Source organism: Diabrotica virgifera, chromosome 6 (genome assembly GCF_917563875.1).
Source record: "Diabrotica virgifera virgifera chromosome 6, PGI_DIABVI_V3a".
Taxonomy (NCBI): Eukaryota; Metazoa; Arthropoda; class Insecta; order Coleoptera; family Chrysomelidae; genus Diabrotica; species Diabrotica virgifera.
The window spans coordinates 50,516,328-50,533,556 of NC_065448.1; the positions used below are offsets into that span (position 1 = coordinate 50,516,328).

Sequence of the window (17,229 nt, forward strand, 5' to 3'; positions counted from 1 at the left end):
GGTAGATCAAGGGGTGCTTATTATAAGACTAACTTTTTCTGAAAAAATTTCGCCCCGGAACCCCCTTTTTCACCCCTTTAAAGGGGGTAATTTGTGGTTTTTGCGGAACCTAGCCATTCCTGTACCTTTTACAAAAAAATTTTTTTATAGAAATATGAAGATGACTATATTTTCTATGATTTATTACCCAACAGCATATGTCTATCATCCACCGTTTAGCGGGGGTGGCGCCCCAAAGTTGACAAGTTTTTAAAAAAGATGTTTTTAAAAAAAATATATTTTTCCCTAACTGTAACGGAAATTAAGAAAAAGTCCTGCGACAATTTTTCACAAATCAGTGACTGATTTTTTGGTATAGGTTTCACTTAAGGGTAATTGCCCTATTTTTAATTACAGGGTGTTACATTTTAAAAAACCCCTTTTTATACCATCTGAACCGTTTATGCTAGAGTAAAAAGACTTTCAGAGATTACCCACGTACTGGTGCTATTTACAAATTTGTATAATTCACCCCCATTTTTTCCTCGGAACCACCCCAAAGAAAAGAATAATTAATAAATAAAGCGATTTTCTTGAAATCCTTCACACACAATGCCCTTTATTAATATGCTTCATATATCATTTTGTGCACGTTATTATTACCCATGCATGGACATCAAAAGCGATTTCCTAGTGCAACCCCTGTAGCCAAAAAAAAATAAATAAAATGGGGGTTGAATATTTTTTTTTGTTTTTTGCTTTTTGATCCATATGGGCATATGCTTCATCAATTCTGCTTTTCAAAAATATATATGGATATTGCAACATTCCTGCGGAAACCACCCCTATCCTTGAAAATATACTGCAGAAACTACCCCTATCCCTTGGCGAGCATGTTTTTACGATTTTCTCATTACCTATGAATTATTTTTAAACAAAACTTATACAAGGTTAAATATCACTATTAACTCTAAAAATTAGGTCCTATTCATTTTTTTCGTATAAGCAACCGTTACGGCACAGTGGCGCCGTAAACTTCGTGATATGCTTTGGCGGGCTCCAGTTTTTGTTTTTTATTTCGTCACTTGTTTGTTTTATTGATAAAGTACTTATGTAAAATAAAACAACACAGTGTAAGCTACAAATTATGACCTATAAACATTTTACATTCTTTGCCCCCCCAAAGCCACAGTGGTGGCCCAAAATCAATTTTTGCATATTTTCGCCACCTACACGCATTTTATTTCATTCATGCTACCTTAATAGCACAATATTCACCCTTAAGTGGTCGCTAAGCAGTGGCGGAACCAGGGAGGGGTGATGGGGGCGATCACCCCCCCTCTCACACCCAAAGTGATATTATATTTAAAGATTATAAAAATATTCATTTATTTTTATAGAAATTTAGCCAATTGGCACCCCCCTTAACGATGCTGGATCCGCCACTGTCGCTAAAACATAAAAAGTACGCCATCATTATAAAAATAATAATATAAGTATTTCTATAAAAATACATGAATAATTTTATAATCTTTAAATATAATATCACTTTTGGTTTGAGGGAGGGTGATCGCCCCCATCAACCCTCCCTGGATACGCCACTGCTTAGCGACCACTTAAGGGTAAATATTGTGCTATTAAGGTAGCATTAATGAAATAAAATGCGTGTAGGTGGCGAAAATATGCAAAAATTGATTTTGGGCCACCACTGTGGCTTTGGGGGGCAAATAATGTAAAATGTGTATAGGTCATAATTTGTAGCTTACACTGTGTTGTTCTATTTTACATAAGTACTTTATCATTAAAACAAACAAGTGGCGAAATAAAAAACAAAAACTGGAGCCCGCCAAAGCATATCACGAAGTTTACGGCGCCACTGTGCCGTAACGGTTGCTTATACGAAAAAAATGAATAGAACCTAATTTTTAGAGTAAATTGTGGTCTTTAATCTTGTATAAGTTTTGTTTAAAAAGAATGCATAAGTAATGAGGAAATCGTAAAAACATGCTCGCCAAGGGATAGGGGTAGTTTCTGCAGTATATTTTCAAGGATAGGGGTGGTTTCCGCAGGAATGTTGCAATAACGATATATATTTTTAAAAAGCACTATTGATGAAGCATATGCCCGTATGGATCAAAAAGCAAAAAACAAAAAAAAGTTTCAACCCCCATTTTATTTATTTATTTTTGGCTACAGGGGTTGCACTAGGAAATCGCTTTTGGTGTCCATGCATGAATAATAATAACGTGCACAAAATGATATATGAAGCATATTAATAAAAGGCATTGTGTGTGAAGGATTTCAAGAAAATCACTTTATTTATTAATTCTTCTTTTTTTGGGGTGGTTTCGAGGAAAAAATGGGGGTAAATTATACAAATTTGTAAATAGCACCAGTACGTGGGTAATCGCTGAAAGTCTTTTTACTCTAGCATAAACGGTTCAGATGGTATAAAAAGGAGTTTTTTAAAATGTAACACCCTGTAATTAAAAATAGGCTAATTATCCTTAAGTAAAACCTATACCAAAAAATCAGTCACTTATTTGTGAATACTTGTCGTAGGATTTCTTCCTGATTTCCGTTACAGTTAGGGAAAAATATATATTTTTTAAAAACATCTTTTTTAAAAACTTGTCAACTTTGGGGCGCCACCCCCGCTAAACGGTGGATGATAGACATATGCTGTCGGGAAATAAATCATAGAAAATCTAGTCCTCTTCATATTTCTATAAAAAAAATTTTTTGTAAAAGGTACAGGAAGGGCTACGTTCCGCAAAAACCACAAATTACCCCCTTTAAAGGGGTGAAAAAGGGGGTTCCGGGGCGAAATTTTTTCAGAAAAAGTTAGTCTTATAATAAGCACCCCTTGATCTACCAGAAAAAAAATAAAACCGGACTTGTGTCCATTTTGCAAGGTTCAACCTCTGTTTCCTACACTATTTATGGAATGGACAGAATAGGATGGGACAGGAAACAGAATATCATGCACGAAAACCCAATGAAAACCTCTACTTTATATTTTGCTTGGCACAACTCTAGCCCTGAGCATTGCAACGGTTTGTTGGCTGACTGGTTCTGTAGGAGACTCTGAATCGGAGCTGGTTCCGAAGGGGAACTGGCTTCCGGGAGTCGTATTCGCGTTTGTAGTTATGGTTGCCGTCTTTATTTTGGAATTTGACATTGCTGCCTTGTTTTGGAATGTCATGTTTGATGCCAGTTGAGTGTTATCTGAAATCAGAGAACACAGTATAAATATCTAGTCGGTATAAAAATAAATAAAAAATTTAAAACATTTTCTTCTCCTTTAAGAGAATTATCCTTCTAGAATGTAGACTATCAATTGCTGGAGTTTATCTAAAGGTGCATATAGTCCAGGAACCGAAGCTTTCACCTCGTAATTTTTACAGAATGGATCGATTTATTTGAAAATTTGAGAATAAGTGGTGGATAGTTCAAGGATCAAAATCTAGATGATACCGAAAGGCGCTTTTATCTTGGAGGTGGAAATATTTTATTATATTTTGACCGCAAAAGTTGATAAAAACATTCATTCTAAGCAAAAAACGTTCTATATATTTTTTTCATAAAATTAATAGTTTTCGATTTATTCGCTATCGAAAGTGTTAGTTTTATATTTAAAAAATCAATGTTTTTCGATGGTATTCTCATTTACGATTCACTCAATTTTTGCCGTAGAAAAATTTTTTTTACACCAATTTCTTGGGAATTAAATAGCCTACAATTTCATATTTAAACATTTTTTCGCATCTCTGATGCTAATCTTTCTATTCTGAAGAGAATGACATTTTTTACCAAATTCCATTTTTTTGAAAACTAATCATTCTAGACCAGTCAAGCTTCCAGAATCTATTAATAATACATAAATAAAGAAGAATGAATAAGGCCGATGACTAAAAATACCGCCAACTTGCATTATTATGCTTCCAATTGGATTTCTCCTTTTTTTCTCAAAAAATATGTTGATTTTTTAACCGTGACTTTTTATTTTTTATCTTAAGTTCGGTAAAAAAGAATTTTGTAGGTTTCTACAAGATCTATAAGGCTGTTAATATTAAATCATTTTGAAATTCTCAGTCACAGAAAGAGGTGACATTGAAAGGGTTGGTAAAGGTGATTTTTGCATGTTATTACAAGTTTTAATTGTCAATAGCTTACTCAATTTTGGCAGTAGAAAAATTTTTTGCAAATCAAGTTCTTGGGAATTAACTAAGCTACAATTCCATATTTAAATATTTTTCGTATCTGTGATGCTAATCTTTCTATTCTGAAGAAAATGCCATTTTTTTCCAAACCACAAAAATTCGTTATTCTCTTTTATCTCCATTTTTTTTAAAACTAATCATCCTAAGCCGGTCAAACTTCTAAAACCTATTAAAAATACATAAATAAAGAAGACCAAACAAGGTCAATGACTAATTTTAATTAGAGTGGTGATTAGGTGGTTGCTTCTGATCACTTGTTCGCTGAAAAAAATAGGGACTGACATTATTTTCATTATAAGTCACTTAATTTTTGAGCTAGAGACTTTTTTTTTATTTCTGGAGATAGATATTTTTAATTACTTTAAATTAGCTTTAATAAGTAGTTATCCTCGAAAAATGCATGGTGTTCCCGTCTTTTGACTTTGAAACTACAATATTTAGCATTCGACGAAGAAGAGCAAACATATAATAAAGTATAGCTCGATTACTCTTGGTCTTAGAGAAAATTAAAAAAAAAACGGCTTTGTTTATTTTTTTCTAAGGGTACATTTTTGTTAAGTAAAATTGTTTTTCTACGGCGTGCTGAAAGAGCCACTTTCACGCGCGCATTTCGTTTTCGAAAGTTGCACTTTCCCGCACGGCGTGCGTGAAAGTAAATTTTCCCGCACGGCGCGACGTGCGGGAAAGTAATATACCTTGTAATATGGCATTATAATATAATAAAATACTTGCAATAAACTAATATTAGATATTATTTACTAATTTATTTCAAATTTATCTTAAGTGTTCATGTTTTAATGAAATTGGCGCGATAATTCGATGAAATAAAATTATTTTGACATAATATTTAAAAGTCAGATCAGTAGGCAATTAAAATGGTTTTGAATCGTCGTCATCGAAACCAATATCGTCGTCGTGGTAACCCATTATATTGAAAGTTTGGTTTTGACAACCTTGTCAAAGAATTAATTTGTGTATTTTCACTTCTAAATAAAAATTGATATAACTCTATTTTTTGTGGCTTTTTTCCAAACGTACGGCCCTAGAAAAAATATTGTTCCTAACTCATGCGGAAATTGTCTTCCCTGCACTCGACTGCTTGCCCGAACTCCGCTATCGCGTCGTTCGGGTCAACGGCAGTCTCGTGCGTGAAAGTATCACTTTCCGCACTAGTTAGGAAAATAACTATTTGATAAAACGAAAACTTTTGGAGTTATTAGCAGAAAACTTATTAAAAACATGATTTTTTCGGTATAAAACTAACACTTTCGATAGCGAATAAATCGAAAACTGTTAGTTTTATCAAAAAAAATATATAGAAAGTTTTTTACTTAGAATGAATGTTTTTACCAACTTTGGCGGTCGAAATATAATAAAAAATTTCCACCCCCGAGATGGGGCGGCAACCACCCCCATGGTAATAGCGCCTTTCGGCATCATATAGATTTTGATGCTTGGACTATCTACTACTTACTCTCAAATTTTCAAGCAAATCGATCCATTCTGTAAAAATTGCGAGGCTTTGTCCTATTTTAAGCTTCATTACTTGGACTACTGCAATCGCCAGTTAACTTGGCGACAGCGAATACGCACAACGTCACAGAGACTGATGATCATCCCCTTATCCCCTAAGCCACTCTGCAATTTTGGGTTTGTGCGTCTCGCCAAGTTAACTGGCGATGACAGTGTGTAATACTGACTAAAGCATTTTCTCCCCAACGAACAGAACGACCTGAGCGCGTACAAACAAGGAAATCCTCAGGTTATTCGAAGGGTTCGTTCGATTCGCCGGGTTCCTACATTCTGCTCATTATTTCAGTGTTCTTTCGACTATGGAAGCAGAGAATCTGGTTATGTTGGAGTTTTTTTCTTACTTAATTTATTCATCATCATCATCTTGGTGCTACAGCACCAAGATGATGATGATTTACATTTGTTTATTATTATTTGTTTACATACACCATTTGTTTCTTTCAAGTAGTTTATGAGTTATATTTAAATTACTCATAAACTACTTGAAAGAAACAAATATAGTCATTTGAGTCAGATAGGTGGGAATATAACAAAACTAATAAATTGAGGTAAAAATATAATAAAAATCTGTGGCTAACGGACCCGCATCCAAGCCATTTTTTCACACACACACACCTACACACTTGGTGCTACAGCCCTTAGAGGACCTCGACCTTCTCAAGATTTCTACGCCATTCTGTTCTGTCCCTTGCTTGCATTTTCCGGTTGCCGACTCCCATCTTCTCGGCATCTTGTGTTACCCCATCCATCCACCTCAACTTTGGTCTACCCCTTCTTCTCATTCCCACGGGTTGAGCTGTTAGAATCTTTTTTATCATGTTCGATTCAGGGAACCGGGCTACATATCCTGCCCACTGCAGGCGGTTTCGCTTAATTAGAGTGATAATATCTTTTCCACCAAACGTATGCTTGTAGATATTCTCCAGTTCAAAGTTATATCTACGCCTCCATATTCCGTTCTCACAGACTGCTCCGAATATCTTGCGTAGCACCTTTCTTTCAAAAACCGATAAAGCTGATTCATCTGTTTTAGTTAGCGTCCATGCCTCTGATCCATGTGTGAAAACGGTGGCTATCAATGTTCTATACAGCCTTATACGAGTTTTTTGAGACAGACGTTTGTTAGATAAGTACTTCGATAGACCATGATAACACCTGTTTGCAATTATTATTTGCCTTTTTATTTCCTCAGATGCGTTATTATTGGGGTTAACCGATGTCCCTAGATATATGAACTCTTTAACCGCTTCGAAGTTTTGGCCATCGACCGACGATTAGATCTGCGTCAACATTTCCAGCTCTTGTGTTTGTGTTAGTCGCCATGAATTTGGTTTTATTTTGATTTATATGTAACCCTATTCGTTCTGCTGCTGCTACTAGCTCGGTTAGGATTTCCGCAGTTCTCGCCCTGGTTCTTGTTATAACGTCCACGTCGTCTGCATATGCTAGAACTTGGACTGATCTAATAAATATTGTTCCCCTGCTATCTAAAATGGCGTCTCGTACAACTTTTTCTAAGGCTACATTAAAAAGCTGACACGTCAGCGCATCTCCCTACTTTAACCTCCTATGGGAGTTTTTCAAATGAGGTTGACGAGTCGTTTTGAATTTTTTACTGCTGATAGCATCTTCGCTATTGTCATTTTTATGAAACATATGAGTTTTTTTGGAATTCCCAACTCATTCATAGCGTGGTAAGGACTTAATTTATTACCAATAGAAAAAATAAAAAAATCATCAAAAAGACATTGGTTGTTTGTAAGTCGTAACAAAACAGCGCTGTTGGGAGATATGGACTGTTTTCATTTGAAAATTTACTCGAATATCTGCAGAAGACTTTGAAAAACTAATACGTCTAGTACTAGTAGGTTATACAATTGCATGAAAATATACAACGTTTCGAAACGCTAGGCCTCTTCAAGATCGCTTACTTTGTGGTTTTTAGTGACAGGAGACTCATATAGACAGTTTACAATATTTGCTTAGATGTTACAAAAACGTTTTGGTGTCATTATTATAGAAACATATTAAGCATTAATTAAAGAACTGGAACATGAAATAAACGTAAATTTATTGTCCTGTATTCGCCGATTTGGCACTTTTTGCCTATTCTCTTCGTAAACTGGCAAGCAAATTATCAATCTTTTTCTAAGCTTCTTTGGAGGTAATAGCCTACTTCTTGAGTTATCAATATCCATGCACAATTTTTTTTATTTTATTATAATATTGCCCGTGTTTTGAATTACAAACACAAGACATACGGGTAATGGTCTCAAATGTTAAAAAAAAATAGTACGCCACTTTGATATTTCAAATTAAAAATTATTTTTGAATTTCTCTTCAAATTGTAACAAAAAAACTTTCTTTTTTCATACGACGCGCCGTTTTTATGCAAAAAAATATATCTTAACCCTTACAAAGTATTCGAATTAAGTTTCTATACATTCATTATAGAAATTTTGTCGAATACAAGATAAGCGGTAAGATGTTTTATTTTTACATAAAAAAGGAGCTTCGTATAAAAAAGGAGAAGATAGATTTTTTGTTACAAATTGAACGAGGAATACAAAAATGATTTTTATTTTGAAATATCATAAATTTTTTCCTTTAAACAAATTTCAGACCATTACCTGTATGCGCGCAAATGGTGAATACAAAATTGCGTAATAAGTACCTCTTAAAACCCACCAGATTTCCTTAGCTTATCTCAACTAGTTTTAGAGCAATAAATGAATCTTCAGTTTGCAAGAAAAAATTGAACCCCCGTATCTCGGAAACGAAGCATCTGCGGACATAATATGTTTATAGAGCAAACTGTCATTATTTTTTCATATAGAATTACCTTAATATTTATCAGGCTTATTTGTATACCTTGTATATTATATTTTACTCTGTGCGTAACAAGCTTTAATACTTCTAGGAATAGAAAACTGGTGTCAACTACATACCATTGACGTAAGTTTCTTAGCCATGACTTTTTTGTTATATAATATATAACACCGGTTTATAGCGTCCTTCGCCTTTCGGTTCCTATTCTCCAGCCGCGTCGATCTGTCCAATCTCCTGGTCGGAGATCTTTCAGACATGGTTTTCTGGATTCCACTTATCCAGGTTGTTTTCGGTCTGCCCCTTTTCCTTCTTTCCGGGGGGTTGCCATTCCATTATTAGCTTTGGGAGTCGATGTCCCTCCATTCTTTGTACATGGCCATATCAACATAGTTGTTTTTGTTGGACTTCTTCTATTATGTTTGTTTTTCTACTCATAATGTCTCGTTTCCGTTCATTCGTTATATGTGAGACTCTGGAGATGCAGGCTGATCTTTACCAGAGGTTAATTTCCAGTGCAAACAACTTCTGTTCTGTTCGCTTATTCAGTTGCTAGGTTTCACATCCATACAGTACCACGCTTTTAAGGATGCTATTATATAGCTGTGTTTTCTTTTCTTTTGATATGGTTTTTGACCAAAGTAATGAGTTCGAAGCTCCTAGTACCTTCTTTCCTTTCATAATTCTTTCCTCTATTTCGAATTCTGTCCTTCCACTTTGTTGAATTCTCGTTCCAAGGTATACATAATCAGAGCTTGGCTCGATAATCATATCATCCTCTAGTTGTAACTCATTTTTCTGTCCTTATATACACATATATTTGGGTTTCTCTATATTAATGTATAGGACCATTTTTTTGAATTCTCGAAACAGCCGGTTTGTTATAAATATTAGATCATCTTTATCCTGAGCAATCACCACCTGATCATCAGCAAAATGCAGTGTGTATAGTGTTGAGTCGTCGTTTAGCTGTATCCCCATTCCAGAACACGATTTCCGCCTCTTATTCAAGACCTCATTTATATAGCTTTTAAACAGTGTTGGAGATAAGCTGCATCCCTGTCGTAGTCCCTTATTCACCATGAAGCTATCGGATAATCTGTTGTTGATTTTTATGTTTGCATGTTTTTATGTTGTTATAGAATTTTTGCACTGCTTTTATTAAAGTTATATTAATAGGGAATTTTTCCAGGACGAATTATAATTATAATATAATAGAAATAATATTCACGAAGTGGTACGGTATCATATGCCTTAGTTAGATCGACGAATAGTAGATGTATTTCTCTGTCTCTGGCTACTTTTTTTTCGTTGAGTTGGTTGAGTGTGAAGATGTGGTCGATACAGGATCTTCCTGCTCGGAATCCTGCTTGTTGTTCGATCTCTAAAGGTGCATATTCATTTTCTATTAGAGTTTTTAAAGTTTTTCCATATAATCTGCTAAAGGTACTGGTTACAGTAATACAGCGATAGTTCTTGCAGTCTTCCTTGTTACCCTTTTTGTATATTGGGGTTATCCATCCTGTTTTCCAATTTTCTGGTATGTTTTCTCCATTTGTGTAGTTGTCGAAAATTAAGGTTATTAGTTTGATCAATTTTGCAGTTCCATTTTTTATAAGTTCTGCTGGGATTCCTACTGGACCACATGCTTTTTTATTTTTTTAGTGATTTACTCATTCTCTCAACGAATTCGTCATTTAATTCTACGACTTGCCAATTTAAATTGTAGTGCTTTGGTGATGTATTTATGTATTCCTGTCTATTTTCTTGAAGTTCTTCTTTGTAGTGGGTTTTCCATTTCTTTAAATCAATCATTTGAAGGTTTGTATTATTTCTGTTTTCATTTCTTAGATTTCGAATGAACCTCCAAGCTTCTGAGTATCTGTTCTTTTTTGTTCTGCCTTCAATTATGCATTCACTCTTATAGTTGTATTAGTTTATACATTTTATATCTCATAATTTTAAGAGGGACTGAATCCGTAATAAGAAAAAAACAACACCAAAAGTATAAAAATAGTACTAACTATAGACAATTCGAATGTACAGAGCATGTATAAAGTTATATAAATCGATGTATGCGTAATAGTTAACAAAGACGTATAGTAGTAACTTAGTTTGACCCATTTCGGATAGAATTGCAGTTTTTAAACTTCTTAGTTAGACGATAAACATGAACATAATGGCTTGCTAGACTTCAACCTCAACAAGTACTAATAACGGAATGTACAGCTGGTTTCAAATAAAGTGGCGAGAAGTTCTACGAAATATTTTATCACGTAGAAAATAGAAACAGCTATGCAGGGCCTCGATTTTTGACCCTTCGCTTCGTTATCGAACGCATTTGCTTCGTATCTGTTTAGTATACGAAGCGAGTAAGTTCGATAACGAAGCGAAGGGTCAAAAATCGAGGCCCAGTTGCGTTACAATACTAAACAATTTGAAAAGAATATTTTATATTCGAAACCGTAAAATATTGTATTTCATATCATTTGCAAATTAAATGTAAGTAGGTACATTGGAGACCACGCGAGCACAGTTATAGTAGAGGAAGACCACAAAACCGATGGCTAGACGACATCAAAGCAAAAGTGGGGAGAAATTGGCACCAAATAGCAAAAAACAGAAGAATGGAGAACTCATGGGGTGTCCTTTGTTCAGGAGTGAATGTAAACAGGCTGAAGAAGAAGAAGAAGAAAATATTATATCACTCACATAAACAGTAAGTGCAGTCACTGAAGGTTCTCACCTCCGATTTCGTTGAACCTCCATCGATTTTCATGAAAATTGGTGAGTAATTAGAGAATACCTCAAGGAACAAAGGTGACATGATGCCAACTTGCGCTTTTACCCTGGGGGTGGATGCCACCCCTTCTCGGGGGTGAAAATTATTTTATTAAAAATAATGCCATAAGTCCATAGAGGGACAAATTATAAGCAAAATTTGTTATATAAAGTTATTAAAATAAATCAACACTTTTTGAGTTATTAGAGACCAAAGATTTTATTTTTTCGTAAAAAAATGCATGTTTTAAATCGGTTTTTCACGTATAAATCAAAAAATATAAGCTTTTACAAAAAAGTTATTATTACTGAAATTGAAGATAATAAAACATTTAATACATTCATCCCATAAAGAACTAAACTAATGTTAGTTCAAAGTGAGTTATTGGCAATTGAATGTGTATTTTTTTCGACGAGTACTCAAATCTAAGTATTCAAACTTAAATAACGGGAAAACGATGCAATGTATAAAATATTCCTGCAAAACATTTGTCAAAGTACTTCGGAATACCTATCAAATGAGCTTCAGAACAAGGTAATAGCATCAAAATTAACCTTTAACTACACGCGCTGGCGTATTTTGTACGCCAGATATAAGAATTCTACTGCAAATATATTTAAACATTTAATTTTTGACCTTGTTTATCTCTCTAACCTATCACTGGAATGTGCTTTACAATTTGGTTTTAGTTTCGTTATAATCGGCGTTCTGGGAAGATCGTAATTTACAGTTTATTATTTGTTGTTTCCGGTGGTGGACAATATACACCACGATTATATTAATCTAAGTAGTAATATAAGTACATATTTCAATTGTTTTTTAGTCAATATGGCACAAAATATATTTTTCTTTATAAACAATACTTTTTCTCCTGTAAAAAATCACATTTCAAAAAATTTTTTATTAGTAATTTTATTTATCATGGAATCCAGCTATTCCATGATTCCAGTTACAAATCCCAATTGGCTTACTGAGAAGGAACTCCCAAGTAGTCACTGATGCCGAATAAGGTTTGTAACAAACAACTAAGTGTATTTAAAAAAAAATAAACAAATCCGCTGTTTTAAGTGTATTTTCTTGTGGCGTATAAAGTACGCCACGCGTGTAGTTATGTTATAACTTGATGCGTGGGTAGTTAAAGGTTAAGCAAGTTATAATGAAAATAAAAGAACCGTTTCGAATTTCTTAGGAAAAAGTGAAAAATAAAACATACGAAATTTCCACAAAAATTAAAATTTATAGTAATCCGTACAAGAACTTCTTTATATTAGCATAAATAATGTTTTCGATAATTTTGACCGGTTTTGAATGCATATTTTTGGAAAGAAAAGATATAATTTAAAAAAATCATAATTTTTAAAATTATTGTAATTCTCATTCTTTTGATAATAACTCCAAAAATACTCAATATACGTAAACAATTATACAGGGTGTCCAGAAACTCTACCGACAAACGAAGACAGGAGATTTTTCAGATAATTTTAAGACAATTTAACCCAATTCACCTAGTCCGAAAATAAATGCTTCTTAAGGGAGCTAGAGCACTTTGAAGATGGCGCCATGAAATTAGTTTTTCTTAAATACCTCCAGAACGCTTTTATTTAGAAAAACGAAAATTGGTATGCATATTTACTTTTCAGAGATGAATCGATTCCATCCATTGCACATTTCTAGTACCGGTCATAGGCGTCCGCTTTGGGTAGAGCAACGGGTATTTTATCGCATAACTTTTTTGTCCTTAACTTTTATGCATTTTTGACACCGGATTATTAAATTGTAAGGTATTCTAGTACTAAAAGGTCCTCTTATTTTAAGTCGGTAGGACACACCGTTTTCTAGAAAAATCGATTTGAAAGTTTTTCGTTTTTGGAATTTGAAAAAAAATTGAAAGATCTTTTCAACAAAAAAATAAGTATTTTACCAACATAAAGTAAGAGTAAGTTTTAGTACTCGAATACCTCATAATTTAATAATCTAGTGTCAAAAATGCTCAAAAATTCAAGACAAAAAAGTTATGCTATAAAATAACTGTTGACCTACCCAAAACGGACGCCTATGACCAGTAATAGAAATTCGCAATTAATGAAATCGATTTATCTCTGGAATATACATAAATGTACCAGTTTTCGTCTTTCTAAACAGTTTTTTTTTGAATTTTTTTTATTTAAAAAGCGAAAAATTTTTAAAATCGATTTTTCTAGAAAACGGTGTGTCCTACCGATTTAAAACAAGAGTATCTTTTAGTACTAGAATACTTCAGAATTTCATAATCCAGTGTCAGAAATGCATAAAAGTTAAAGATAAAAAGTTATGCGATAAAATATCCGTTGCCCTACCCAAAACGGACGCCTATGATAGGTACTAGAAATTTGCAATGGATGGATTAGATTTATATCTTGTAGATAAATACGCGTACTAATTTTTGTTTTTCTAAATAGAAGCGTTCTGGAGGTATTTAAGAAAAACTAATTACAAGACGCCATCTTCAAAGAGCTCTAGCTCCCTTAGGAAGCATTTTTGGACTAAGTGAATTGGGTTAAATTATCTTAAAATTATCTGAAGAATCTCCTGTCTTCATTTGTCGGTAGAGTTTCTGGACACCCTGTATATAACCAAATTTTAGTTTTTTCTGTGCCAAATATTTTACCTGTTTTACTATTTCTATAGGGTAAAAAATAACTGAGATAAAAACGTTTAAATCTTAAATTTTGCTGTGGGAACCATGCAACCGGGGTCATTTAACCTTTTATTTTTTTAAAAAGTTAGGGGTTTAGAAGATTGGGTTCATAGCTTCTTAAGCTCCAAGAGCTTAAATAGCACTTGGAATTAACTTTTAAATAGTTTTTAGATGAATCTGATATCGTACACACGAACGGAGTAAACACATAAAAGACGTAACGGAGTTATTAAAAAAAAACAATAACATTTTTTGGAAAAATTTTTAAAAGATAAATTTTGAAAAAAAATTTTGAGCATAAATTTTAACGCTATCAACATGTTAGGGGGCTCATTTGATAGATATTTTTAAGTACTTTGACAAATGTTTAATAAGTTTATGTTATAAAATGCATCCATTTCCCGTTATTTCAGCTTGAATACTTAGAGTTTTTTACTCGCCGAAAAAAATATACATTCAGTTACCTATAACTCACTTTTAGTTAACATTAAAAGGCTTTTCTAGTAAGGGATTTATTTAATTTTTTATTAGCTTTAATTTTGATAATAAACTTTTTTGTAAAAACTTACACTTTTTGAGTTATTGCTGAAAAATTGGTTAAAAACATGCATTTTCCTCAAGAAAAATTAAAATTTTTGATCTTTAATAACTCAAAAACTTTTGATTTATATTAATAACTTTATATAACAAATTTTGCTTGAAATTTGTCCCTCTATCGAATTATAGGGTTCTTTTTAATAAAACAATTTTCACCCCCGAGAAGGGGTGGCATCCACCCCCAGGGTAAAAGCGCAAATTGGCACCATGCCACCTTTGTTCCTTGAGACATCCTCTAACCACTCACCAATTTTCATGCAAATCGATGGAGGTTCAACGAAATCGGAGGTAATAGCTCATATCGACCTTCAGTGACTCCACTAATAAGGGGAATATGCTTTTACTAAGATTGTCTTTTGTTTAAAACCGTAACAAGAAATTATTATAGACTTGTTCGTTTTCACCCATCGTGATCGGAAGAAGAAGGAAGCTGACATTTGAACTCTTCGTGTAATTTTGGATGCTTGATATACGATTTCACTAATTTTTAGTAATTTTTGCAAAACTTTCAGTCTGTGACGATAATACAATTTTATCATCTGGAGTACGCCTTTGTATTACTTAAAACGTGTTTTATACCGTCTTTGAGAGTATAAAAGACGAATCGGAAATCCATTTGATTATTCTCTGTGTGCTGAACTGAGAATAACCAACCAGGTATAGTAAGTGAGTCAAACGTATCCCAACCATATTCCTAAATCTTCCGAACCCCATCGTCTTGGCGAGCTGAATTAATTCGACTGATCACAAACCGATCCAAAAATACACGAGCTGAGCGGAGATCCTTACATGTCTTATCTTCTGGCGAGTTGAGCTAGATTTCCTCTCCTCATATATCTATTTCTTATTCTTAACGTGCCCTATTAAGTCCCCTTGACGTTGGCGATTAACATTGCGACACTGTCTCTGTCTCGAGCTATTCTAAATAGTTGTTCTGCTTTCTTTATTCCTGTCCACTCTCGGATATTCTTCAACCAAGAGGCCTGCTTTCTACCAATTCCTCTGCATCCTTCGATTTTACCCATCATAATAAGTTGAAGAATATTATACCGGTCTCCCCTTACTACGTGTCCAAAATAGGCCATCTTTCTATATTTGATGTTATCAAGCAGCTCGCGGGCAGCATTTGCTCTCTTAAGGACTGCCACATTTGTCAGCATAACCGTCCATCGTATTTTTAGTGTACGTCTGTGCAGCCACATTTCAAAAGCCTTCAAACGATTAATGGTGGATATTTTTAATGTCAATGTTTTGACACCATACAAGAGGACTTACCAAATGTAACATTTAATCATGCGCTTTCGAAGTTGAAGTTGCAAGTTATCATTACAGAAGAATGACCTCATTTTTAAAAATGTCCGGGCTATCTCGATTCTACATTTTATCTCTTTATCTGGACCTAGTTGTTCAGTAATATGGCAACCAAGATATTTAAAACTGGGTACTCTTTGAATTATATGTCTATCAAATCAACATATAACCGTGAATCTTGATGGGCCAAACGGCTGAATACCATGTATTTTGTTTTTGAACAGTTTATGTTTAGGCCAAATTCTCTTCCCACTGTGTCAATGGCATTTAAAAGGTGTTGTAATCCATTCATATCATCACATAAAATAACTGTATCGTCTGCATATCTGATTGTACTTATCAGAATTCCATTAACTTTCACACCCCATTCCAAATTATTCAGCGCTTCCTTAAATATTCCATCTGAATATACATTGAATAACAGTGGGGACAGTATACAACCTCCCTGAGACCCCGTGTGGGATGCGGGCCGCCCAAGTAGAATTCACCCACAGTATCTACTGACTTGATCGTAAAAGGCGACTAATAGGAGCAGCATTCCGCTGTCCTCTTCCTTGAAATCCTGTCGACACCTAACCCTCAACGACCAAACCCCGATACCCACCTCCAACTCACCCCGCGTGAGATTGGAGTCCTTTTGTCCCTGGGTGAGTGGCAAGGGCCGTCTAGGCGTGGGGGAAGCGGGGCATGTATATGTCGCGCAACCTATCAAACTGCGTTCAGAACGTCCAAACCAGACACGCACTCCTAAAGGGGAAGACTGGTCTCCAGAGTCCTGAAAGACAACCAGTCTAAAGGAAGAATACCTTAAACAAAAAATTACCTGGTCCTCCAGGTTGGGGGTTGAGACGTCAAGTTGGTTCCCTGTCACTTGTAAAAAACCGCATTTACCAAAAAGCCTAAAAGTTGCCTCGGTTTCCAGAGTCCTGAAAGACAACCAGTATAAACGAAGAATACCTTAAACAAAGAATTACCTGGTCCTCCAGGTTGGGGGTTGAGACGTCAAGTTGGTTCCCTGTCACTTGTAAAAAAACCGCATTTACCAAAAAGCCTAAAAGTTGCCTCGGAGCTTCGGATGGATTAAACAGACAACGACAACAGCTACGAAAATGGACAATGAACATCGGCACTTGGAATGTACAGAGCATTAGCGGAAAGGTGGAAGAAGTCATCCAAGAAATTACCAAATTGAACATGGACATAGTTATCTTGACTGAAACAAAGAAGAAAGGATGTGGTATAGAGATATTGAAGAACTATGTACATATTTATATATAGTGGGGTTGAGAAACATCAGCGAG

The 17,229-nt window shown here is 34.5% G+C and overlaps 1 protein-coding gene across 3 annotated transcripts in view; it reads right to left on the minus strand.

The window, feature by feature from the left end:
* Positions 1 to 2,835: 2,835 nt before the first annotated feature.
* LOC126886960 (dentin sialophosphoprotein) overlaps positions 2,836 to 17,229 on the minus strand; it is a 484,697-nt gene continuing 470,303 nt past the window's right edge. For 2 of the 3 annotated variants that reach the window (XM_050654147.1, XM_050654148.1), the window contains exon 8: positions 2,836 to 3,207. In XM_050654147.1, coding sequence (XP_050510104.1) covers positions 2,993 to 3,207 — 215 coding nt within the window. In that variant the 3' untranslated portion in view covers positions 2,836 to 2,992. The remainder of the gene's footprint in view (positions 3,208 to 17,229) is intronic. The other variant, XR_007698843.1, reaches the window with a different exon arrangement.